The 11,283-nt window shown below is 47.9% G+C and overlaps 1 protein-coding gene across 1 annotated transcript; it reads left to right on the top strand.

The window, feature by feature from the left end:
• Nucleotides 1-1,792: 1,792 nt before the first annotated feature.
• Nucleotides 1,793-10,972, top strand: LOC123112004 (uncharacterized). The gene is made up of 10 exons (XM_044532899.1): nucleotides 1,793-2,177; nucleotides 2,281-2,484; nucleotides 2,579-2,636; nucleotides 4,306-4,368; nucleotides 8,471-8,546; nucleotides 9,095-9,210; nucleotides 9,328-9,417; nucleotides 9,504-9,635; nucleotides 10,162-10,347; nucleotides 10,551-10,972. Exons 1-9 carry the CDS (start codon nucleotides 1,858-1,860, stop codon nucleotides 10,288-10,290), a joined length of 1,188 nt encoding a protein of 395 aa, XP_044388834.1. The 5' UTR covers nucleotides 1,793-1,857; the 3' UTR covers nucleotides 10,291-10,347; nucleotides 10,551-10,972.
• The last annotated feature ends 311 nt before the right edge of the window (nucleotides 10,973-11,283 follow it).

Genomic DNA, 11,283 nt, shown 5'->3' with positions numbered 1-11,283 from the left:
ACCTTGGCATAGAACCCCCAAATGGAGCCTAGGTGCTCTTTTGGTGACCTATGGTAGGGTCGACTTCCAATGATTGTCTTTTCATTTGGTATGCAGGATTATGGTGGTGTAATTTCAAGGAAATAACCCCATTCTCCTTCAAGAAAAATAGATGGGCATCATCCACAACGAAAACAAGAGTGAAGTCATGCCTTTTCCCTTATCACCAAACTTTCCACTTACCAGCTCATCTTCTTCCTATCTCTTTCGGTCTTTCCACTGCTTTTTCCATGTCCAATGGTGCTACGAACTCGGTTGAGTTGAAGGTGAAGTCTTTGCCGACTAGGTGATAATATAGGTCGAGATGCCATCATCACGAAGCAAAGACCAAAGTAAAGTAGAGCAAAATTATTACAAATATTAGGATTAGGGTTGAGGGGATTCCACGATGGTAAAAGAAGAATCAATGCCTCCTGGGCGAAGGGATGACTAGCGTGGGAGGAGGTAGGCAGGCAGGCATACCAAAATGGATATATATATTACTTAAGCATCACTATAATTATTGTAAAGGGCAGAAGTAGATCCCTAGTTAGGCACCTCTGCTATAAAAATAAGCACGGATGCCTAAGCAAAAGCTGATTTATATTCTGCAAGCATCCATCCAAAGTTCCAAACACTTTGCATTGTACATCATCCGACATCAACAAGAGCGAGGGGATGTGATCACTGATCAGTACCACCTCCGTCCTGGTTTACTATTTCCGTTTGTATTTTGTACCAAGTTTTGAGCACAATTTAACTAACAAAATGTTCATGCATGTCAAAAAAAATTATATCATTGAAAATTAGGTTCAAATATGAATCCAACCATATAATTTTTGTTGACATGCATTAACATTTTGTTAGTTAAATTTTAGATGAAAATTTGACACAAATTACAATGGGACCAATAAACCAGGACAAAGGTAGTACTCGTGAAGCGAGCAAGAGAGGGGAGATCGAAGTCCATTGGACCTTGATTCATCTTTTTTAACACAGTATAGACGCAAGCGCTCATATACACGCGCATACACTCACCTCTATAAACGCACACACGCACACCCTACCCTTAGGGGCATCTTTGAAAGACTGAGCCGACATATCATCTTGAAATTTATGAAGACATCGTAGGCACCTTGTCGTCGACAAGAACGTCTCCTCCCACTGAATGCGCATCGTCAGAAATCTTGAAATAATCTAGAAGAGCACCCGGACTTGAACCCTGGTGGGCTGGAATACCACAGTCCCTCTAACCATCCGACCACAGGTTGGTTCACTTGGACCTTGATTCATTAACTATTCAAAAAGGGTATGTCTAGAACTCAGCCGCTCAGTCGGGTAACGTCATCGTAGTTTTTTTTTGCTACAAGCGGCATGGCTAGATGCTACAACCAACGTTGAAAAATGTTGCGACAGTTTTGCAAGCAATGACGATTGATGCTGCAACCGGTGTGGCTAAAATGCTACAACCATCAATGACGGATGGTACAGCCGGTGAGAAGTTGTGCTACAATCGATGAGGGACAACATGCTACAACCAACAAGACGAATGCTGCAGCTGTAAAAAAAAGTTGCAAACGTTGAGACAAAATGTTGCATGATCGACTGAGACTTTGTTAAATCCCAGTCAACTGATTTTTAGGGAGGCCGATTCAAAAATTCACGAACTGGAAAACAGCCGACGTCATAGCAAGAAAAACTGCTGCTGAATCAGACGGCGCTCGCGAACCCACGTGGCACTGCTTCTTCAATCCTCACAGCAGAAAGTCCCCGGCTGCGTCGTCGGCCTCGTGGCAAAACTACGAGCTGTTGTTTGTCCCTACACCCTGCTCCGCTTCCATGGCTGCGACGACGACGGCGGCGGCGGCGGCTGCTGCCCACCTGCTCACCTCCCCACCTGTCACGTCTCCACGGCCCGCACCTCGCCGTCACCGCCGCACCGAGGCCGCCAGGAGCCTCTCCTGCCGCGCGTCGCTAGGCCCCGACGCCCCCCTACCCGCGCTCTCCGCCGCCCCCAGACCGTCGCCCGCTCGGGGGAGGGCGTACCTGCGGGAGCACTCCTGCCTCCTCTTCCCGCCCCCGCGCGGCGCCCGTCCGCTCGCCGTCGTCAAGTTCCTCGGCGGCGCCTTCATCGGCGCCGCTCCCGAGGCCACCTACGGGTACGCGGAGTCCATCCGACCTCGCGGTAATCCGCGATTGCTTCGGAGGGAGTGAAGGGCTTCGTGGTACTGATTTGCGCTTGGGCGCCGTGGTTTGCTGCAGCTACCTGCTGGAGCTCCTGGCGCAGGAGGGATTCCTCGTGGTGTGCGTTCCGTACAACGTCACCTTCGACCACGCGGCCGCCGCGCGGGAGGTCTTCCAGAGGTTCCACGGCTGCTACGACGCGCTCCGAGCGTCGGGCCTGCCGGAGGCCGGGCTGAGCGCTCTGGACATCGCGGGGCTCCCTCTCTACTCCGTTGGTCACAGGTGCTCTCACACCCGCCAGCCACCTGTTCGATGCTTTACCACAGAAGATGCTTGAAGCCTTGTTTTACTGACGGTATTCTTCAACGAATTGCAGTAATGGCGCGCTGCTTCAGCTGTTGGTTGGGAGCTACTTCTCAGAAAAGATACCAAAGGTTCGCTTGGTATCTAGTTTTTTTTAAAAAAAAAAAAACAGCGAGCTTCCTCGTCGATTTCCATTGAAGAAACTGCCACATAGTTCTACAACATGAGTAGGAAGAGCGAAAGAAACACAAACAACTCAGCATCTAGACCTACATCCAGAGGCTATCACAAAAGCATACTGTTCTGTGGCAACGAAACATTCAACAGCCACACAGATATCATAACCAAACACCACACATCAACGTCAAACTGCCATTATTCGTTTCATCACCAGCGCCCAGCCATGACACCTGGGGTAAACTTCAGCCATCACCATCTTCAAATGCTGCACTCCTTCAATTCTTCTTTGGCCTTGGGATTTCTGCAGTAAAGCCCACGAAGATAGGTGATTACCTAATTGGAATATAACATCAGCAGGGTCATCAGGAAAATGCTGTCGAATGCACACAGCATTCCTAGTCTTCCATAGCATCCAGCAGCCTTGTGTTGCAGGGAAGGATGAAAGCCATCTACCAAACAAATCCACAGTGCTATCAGACGGTCTATTAAGACCAAAAGCACATAGGACAATCTGCAATATCAGTTTGGCTAAGACAAACTGGAAGAGCAGATGATCTACAGTCTCCTTTGCACTGCAGAAATAACATTGTTCATTCCCATTCCAGCCCCATTTCAACATGTTGTCCTTGGTTAAGATAATATTTTTCAGAGGGATTTTTTATTTTCAGAGGGATCTTCAGCTTCCAGACAAAGCTGAATCCAATCAGACTCCCAGATCTCAGATGCAAATAAGTTGCTCTGACAGAGAAATCTGCTTTATCACCCACTTTCCATTTCACTCTGTTTTGCTCGTTAGGAAGAGAAGACCTTTGACACCATATGCTGCAAGTCCACTGCCTTAGCAGTATCATCAAGCAAAGTTCTCCATAATTGGATGGTATCGAAACGACCCTCCAGAACTTTTTGCACTCTTACATTTTTGCTGAAGGTTATCTGGTAAAGCCTCGGGAATTGCACTGCCAATGGTAAATTATTTACCCAGCTATCTTCCGAGAATAATGTTTTATCACCATCATCAATTATCCTTTCTGACAACTTCTGGAAAATATTGCTGACACCCATCAGACTCTCCCAGAAATAGGAGCCTCCACTCCCAGGTTGCCATTGAGAGGGAACATATTTCTGCAGATATTTGTTCTTGTGGTCCACCGCTCATGACCACTTGGCGACGAGCCCGATACTTGTTTCTGCAGATATTTGCTCTTCAGCATAGTCTACCAAATCCCATCAGTATTTTGCAACTTCCATAACCATTTGCAAAGCAGGCTTTGATTCATAGTCTTCAGGTGCAGAATGCCAAGACTTCCAGAATCTTTTGGCAAATAGACTGCCAGTTCACCAGATGATACAATTTCACATCCTAGCTCTGTGATAATCCCATCTCTTCAGAACTCCTTTAGGTGCCTCTAGAAAGGAGATCATATACAGAGGGATACTGCTCAAACAAGTACTTGTCAGTATTGCTTGATATTTAGTTAATACTAGCAGCAAAACCACAAAATTCTGTTTTCTTTAATGGAGATTGCAGAGGAAAGTTTGAGTTCCTAATTTTCTTTGTATAATTCCTTGGTAACAGTGCTTATTGTTTGATTTTCTTTTGTTGGGTTCTGATCATTTTAGGCTAATGCCATTGTCTCATTCAACAATAGGCCCGCTTCAGAGGCTGTTCCTTACTTTGAGCAGGTATTTTGGTCCATGCTTTCTCACACGTTGCATTGTAGTGATCTTCTGTTTAACTATTTTCAGCCCAAGCACTTGATTTACTGGTAACTGGTGTAGTGATGTGTGACAATGTATATATTACTATGTTTGCATTGGCATAGGTTTATGAACTGTTATGACCGGCATGTTAGGGGCTTAGCCCATTTAGTTGTGGCCCAGTCTATCTTATCGTTATTAGGGGCTTAGCCCAATTATTGTTATTAGGGGCTTAGGAGTCAAGTAAACCTCTCTATATAAGGAGAGGAGATGTATCAATCTAATCAAGCAAAGAAGCAATCATATTTGCTCGGCTTCCTTAGGGAGCCGGGAGACCTAACCCTAGCCGCCGCCTCCCCTGCGCCATCTTCCTCTCAGCCGTCGCCTCCTCGCGCACGACGGCGCCCAGCCGCCGGCGGCCGCGAGTTCGTCCACGACAAGCTCCCTCCTTCCCTTACAACCTCCGGCCTAGACCCGGTAGAACCCTAGTTTCTACCAGTTTGGTATCAGGTAGCTCGGTTTCGACCATGTCTTCACCACCACCAATTCTGCCACTGCCCACCACCATCGCGCCGCCGTCAATCCTTCCCACGGCGCCGCCGGGCTCCATCGCCGGCGTCTCCACCGGTCAGTCGCCGCCCCCCTCCACCGGTCCGTCGCCACCACCCTCAACCGTGCCGCTGGTCTACTCCCCGACGGAAATCACCGGCGTCCTCAACGATCTCGTCACAACCGTCCAAGGGATCTGCCTCTACTTGGCCGGGCCCTACGGGTTGCCGCCGGCCGCGTCACCAACCATCGCCACCCGTCCGATGCTGCTGCCGTGGCAGCCGCCGCACCCGGCGGCCTCCGCCGCGCTCGCCGGGCTGCTGCAGCTACCACCGCCACCGCCCTGGCAGCCGCTGCACCCAGGGGCTACCGCGGCGCTGGTCGGGCCGCTGCAGCCCCTGCTGCCGCTGCAGCCAGCCCCCGCCACCGCCCCGCTCTGGCCACAATGGCCGGCCGCGGCCATCGCAGCGCCCGCCGCCTCCGCCGTTTCCATGCAGCAGCAGCTGCCGCTGCAGGCGCCTCTGCCACCCAGCACCCGGCTGGCTACAACCGCGCCGGCGGGCGTGCCGATTCAGCAAGTGCGGTTCCCGCCCTCACCGTCACAGCTTCCGGCCTGGTTGGCCGGGACGTCACCGCCGCCAGTCTTCACCACGGTCGCGGATCAGCCGGCGCCCTCCCTGCCGAACGGCGGGCCCTCCCGCGCCACGGGTTTTCACGCTGGATTCGACGGGCCACCACTTCCCAGCGGACCACCTGTGCACACCGGCCCGACGCCATCCTCTTTGCTGCTCCGTACCGCCGAGCCGTGCGCTCACGGCGGTCATGCTCAGACACCGCCGCGCTTCGCCAAGCTCGACTTCGCCACCTACGACGGCGCCGAGGACCCCCTCAACTGGCTCAACCAGTGTGAGAAATTCTTCCAGGGGCAACGCACGCTCGCGTCAGAACGCACCTGGCTCGCCTCATATCACCTTTGGGGCGCCGCACAGACGTGGTACTACGCCCTCGAGCAAAACGAGGGCGGCATGCTCCCATGGGAGCGCTTTCGCGAGCTATGCCTCCTTTGCTTCAGGCCGCCGATACGCGGGAGCTGGCTGGCGGAACTCGGCCGCCTCCACTTCACCTCCACGGTGCAGGACTTCGCCGACCGCTTTCAGGCCCTGGCGTGCCACGCGCCCGGCGTAACGGCTCGCCAGCGGGCCGAGCTCTTCGTCGGCGGTCTACCAGATCATATCCGCGTGGACGTGGAGCTGCGGGGACCCCAGGACCTCCAGACGGCCATGTACTACGCCCGCGCATTCGAGCGCCGCGTGGTGGCCATCCAGCAGGCATCACCGTCCTAGGCCGCTAGGCCGCCACCCGGACCGGACGTTCCCGCGCAGGGTCGGCCTGCTCAGGTTTCCACGGCACCCAGTGTTAGAGTATGTAATGGGCCTGGTTTGGCGGTATAGCCCGTTAGTCTTAGGGTTAATTAGAGATAAGGGTCACTTGCTTAGGGGTCAAGTAAAGCCTTGCTTGGGAGTCAAGTAAATCTCTCTATATAAAGAGAGGAGATGTATCAATCTAATCAAGCAAGAATTAAGAAGGAAATCCCTTCCCTCTTGCCCGGCCGTGGGCAAAAAGGCCCCTGGCCGGCCCTCTTGCGCCCTCCCTCTCCGGTGTGTGCGGGAGATGCGTGGTGTGCAGCTGCCGCTCCTCCAAATTGCCCTTCGCTGCGCAAAGGACCTCAATCTCGTCCGCTGCATCAGGGATCTTGGGCATGCGGTTTCCCCCACGGGCGGCGGGCATGCTGTTTTCCCCGTGGGCAGCGACCTCAAAGTCTGCGACATCGGTGGTTGGGGGGCGCACCCCTCCTCGTCATTCTCCATCGCAAGCTCTCCACTCTTCCCTGTGCGGTGCAGACCAACAGCCATACACATGCACTCCTTTTGTCCAGGTGGTGTCCATGGGATCTAGGTGGCTGTACACGTGCACGTCCAAAATAAAGCATCGCAGTCTATTTCAGGTTGAGAGTAATAACACAAGCCGAGATGTAAAAGGCTTGTTTTTAGGTGTTAGGTTTGTGTTGCGTCGAGTCATGATTATAAGTTGGTTAGGCTGCAGCTCGAGGACAAGCTGCATGTCCAGGTGGGGTGTAGTATTAGAGTACGTAATGGGCCTAATGGGCCTGGCCTGGCGGTGTAGCCCATTAGTCTTAGGGTTAATTAGAGATAAGGGTCGCTTGCTTAGGGGTCAAGTAAAGCCTTGCTTGGGAGTCAAGTAAATCTTTCTATATGAAGAGAGGAGATGTATCAATCTAATCAAGCAAGAATTAAGAAGGAAATCCCTTCCCTCTTGCCCGGCCGTGGGCAAAAAGGCCCCCGGCCGGCCCTCTTGCGCCCTCCTTCTAGCAGCGCCATAACATGAACAGAAAAACAATTGACATTCGGTATTGTCGAAATGGCTAGCTGATTCTGTCTGTTTCCTACATTGGGACCTATGCTGCTAAGTTTTTTTTATAGGTAACTGTGTATCTGTATCCTGCACAACAATATCACATCTTTGTACCACTAAGTAGTTTATGTGTATGTCTATAAGCTGATCCGCTGATTGAATTATTGAAGCCAAGGGACATTGAGTCTATGAGCGAAACAATATTTCCCGCAGAAACACTTAAAGATAAAGTGGTGCCTTTTTAAATATCTTGTTTTATTAGTCTTTCGAAGATACCTGTATTCTTGTCAGTTCACAATTCCCAGATTCCAGACACATGCAAGAGTTTGTCCAGCATCACCGTTTGAGATTCTGAACTTTAGAGTCATCAAGCGGTCGTTGTGGTTCAGATCAGGGATCTGCAGATTGCAGACTGACTTGATATTGAACCATGTTTAGAAACAATTCAACATGGTTATAGGCCAATAACTCCCCTACCCACGCAATAAAACATACTCGCTACACTCACAAAATACCCAGGTTTCTGGCCCTGAATTATGCACATGTATACAATACCTGCAGTTCCGTCCAAACCCACACAATCCCCCCACTTGATTACTTTTCGTCGTGTAAAAACACACATGTTCCTGATGTTGCACTGATCTATTAGTTATTACTAGCTTGTGTTTGGTTCTCCCCAGTTTTATGGTCAGGGGATGAGCTGAGTTCTATGCTGTAGGTATGTTGAACTACAGCTAGCAGCTCCATATTGTGAAGTACAGAGCGCCAAAACTTCAGGATCAGTAAACAATTTATGGTTTAGATATTGGACTAACAAATTCAGCCATAAAAGAATAAACATTTTTTCAGTTGTAATCAATTAAAGCATCAGGGGAGTGCAAAAGGTCGAACCCACCGACCCCCCAAAAAATCGTGACATACAAGAATTAGACTATTAGCAAAGTGTTTGAGAAACATGTAGCAATGCTACTTGATACTTCATTTCTAACGTACAACTTTGTGCAAATAGGTACTGACACGTTGCATTCTTTAATGTGTTACCTTTTGCTCTCTCCATTTTTTGTTGTTTATTATTTTATCCTTGATAAATTTTTGTTTCATACAGATAGGCCCCCTCATTAGTCAACTAACGCCTATGATGGAGACATCACCTGTATACTCTGTGGCTAGAGATGCATCAGGTGATTATTCACTGCATTTATCAGTTATTATTTAATTTCCATGAAATATTTGTGGCTTGCTGGTTGCCACTAACCTTCCATGTTAACTGTTCGTTTGTAGCTTTCGAGGGTCCTGTGCATCATGTTATTGCATCATTATTGCGATGCCACATGGTCTTCTGTCACTTCCGACGCTAGTATATGCATACGTTGTAATACACGTTGATATTAGGGAGGAAATTAATTGCACGTTGATATTAGGCATGATATCAATTACACGTTAATTATGTGATTAGCACAAACGTTGATATTTGGTATGATATTGATTGCACGCTAAACATGTTGAGCGCTCACCATGGAGCAATCTAGATTGTTGGATTGTCATGGTTTGATGGCCGAGATTAATTGGATCTGCCCCTTTGGGTCTTTCTATATTGGTATAAATATAAATGTTACAAATGCCTAGTGTCAGAACGTTTATGATGCAAGAGTTAGAATAGAAATATGTGCATTGGAAAAAGTGGTCATGAGACTGTTTTCATAGTATAAGGTGTGGTGTAACTTTGTAGGGAATGCGTGGAAAGCCCTATTTGATTTAGCTGGAGGTTTGATACGGGAGTACGATCAAGAAGCTATGGTATCCGTAAGCAAATTTGTCGATCAGTTACCATCAGTAATGAATCAGGTATTATATTTATATGAATCTAACTTATATTTCATTAATGAAATGTGCTCTGACAACATGTTTGTCCATAGGTATCTTTTTAATCCTGAACGTACATTCTTCCCATGTTATTTACAGGTTACAGAAGGTGTATCTGAATTCAAGCCAACACCACCTGAGAACCGTGAATTCTGCAAGAATTCTTACAGTGTAGCTAATACATTATTGGTACTGTTGAGAAACTTGCACTTACTTAAGCAAACCTCTTTCCGTTCTAATTTAGCATTAGTTAATGCTCCATGTATGTATTGTAGGTGAAATTCAGCGTTGATGCTATTGATGATACAGACATAATTGAGGACATCTTGAGACCCCGGGTAGACTCAATTGGTGGACAAATAAAGAAGGTCGTACTGTCAGGAACACATCTAACTCCGTGTATACAGGTACAGCTAGTCATATTTTTCATCTTCAAATGGAGTTCTCGTAATCACTAGATCATGTTGAGGACCACTCCTCTGTTAATATATGTAATACCATGGGAGGTTGAAGACCACTCCTCTGTTAATATATGTAATACGATGGGAGGGCTGTTTTGGTTCTGGGGAGCATATGCCCCTGAATGAACAGTAAATTCAAAATAAATAGTAAAACAATTTAAAAAGTCAGATTTTTTTGGTATATGTTCATGTTAGTGTAACAAGCGTGTGTGACAATTTTCATACAAAATGGGATAGCAGTGCTTCCTGAAAAATAACAAAATTAAGTGTAACATTTGGTGTTCAGTTTTTTTTTTTCTGCACAGGTCAAAATGCTAAAACTTCCCACATAAAAATTTGTAGAATTTGAAAAAAAAAACATTTGTGGCACGTGCGGGAGCATGTGCTCCTGGGAGGCGAATTGGATTTCCACATTTAATGTGTACACATTAATATTCATGTGTGCCAGGCACTAACTATAGCTATACTACAGGATGTTAAATGGCAAGTTGGTTCAGAATACACTCCAGCGGATGCTCTGGCGCAGGGCTTAAAATCATTGGCTCTCAATGAGACTAGGGTCCTCTCAAGAACTATCGCTGACTACTTCAGATCCCTTTAGAAGCTTAGAGTATAATTTATTCTATGTCCATTGAAGTTCAGAATGCTGCTTATGAAGGTATGCGATACTACTGAATCTTTGTGTAACTTCTGTGGACCATGGCTTGCATTCATCATACATTTATTTACCACACTGGAGATGCTTTTACACACATCAGAGCCAGAAGGGCAGAAATATCTGTAGAATCTATAGTGGGTACTATACAGTCTTCATTCAGTTTCATCACAAACATTTTGCTGGTTGCTGCTTTCCTGATGCAGTTGGCTGGGGCGTGGGGGATTGCCATTATAAGGACACACCGGAGTAAATATTATAGCACCTACGACTCTGAAGAGCGATGTATTTGGACCGAGTTGAGTACGTTGGCACCGGCAGGCCGTACCACCTCTATATGGTCTGATTAAGATTTGGAGGTTGGGACCAAGTTGTTGGACTCTAGTCAGGCTATACACTGCATTTAACCCGAAATCCAAGAGAACAACGATCCATTCTCAGGTATGGCACCAGCGACGCTGAGTTGGTCGTATACACCTTCCAGCAGGCAGGCAGGCAGGCAGGCAAGCAAGTCTGTCCATGCACGGCCTTCTTCTGGTTGGCGTTTTAGGTGTAATACGACAATATATACATCATCATGTGTAGATTGCCATGTTTTATATTCTGTATAGTAGTAACATTTGGGACAGTATTGTGCACATGTTCTACAATGTTACAAGTGCAACAGTTGCGAGTTATTTGATCATGAATTTCACCGGTTGGGTTAAAAGCTCGGTAAGAAGTACCGCGCCCAGTTCTAGAGAAAATTAGAGAGTTCAGATGATAGCCGTTGTTTCTTTTCTTGTGGCTTGAATGGTGGGTGAAAAAGAGCAGCCGACGCATGGATCCATGTCCACTTGTCCGGCTTGAGAAAGAAAATATCCATGGGGTACGGATGCGCTGCGTGAGCCCAGTTGACCGTTGTCTGCGCACGCATCGCAACTTGTACGCGGTGCGGAC

Source organism: Triticum aestivum, chromosome 5B, assembly GCF_018294505.1.
Source record: "Triticum aestivum cultivar Chinese Spring chromosome 5B, IWGSC CS RefSeq v2.1, whole genome shotgun sequence".
NCBI lineage: Eukaryota > Viridiplantae > Streptophyta > Magnoliopsida > Poales > Poaceae > Triticum > Triticum aestivum.
The sequence above is the reverse complement of the archived record's forward strand: the minus strand, read 5'-3'. Positions and strand labels throughout refer to the sequence as shown.

Excerpts from the sequence above, each read along its gene's own strand:
- LOC123112004 (XM_044532899.1), top strand. The coding sequence starts at position 1,858 with ATGGCTGCGACGACGACGGCGGCGGCGGCGGCTGCTGCCCACCTGCTC. Across the intron at positions 2,178-2,280 it reads GCTCCCGAGGCCACCTACGG|CTACCTGCTGGAGCTCCTGG; the intron begins GTACGCGGAGTC and ends GGTTTGCTGCAG. Across the intron at positions 9,636-10,161 it reads ATCTAACTCCGTGTATACAG|GATGTTAAATGGCAAGTTGG; the intron begins GTACAGCTAGTC and ends GCTATACTACAG.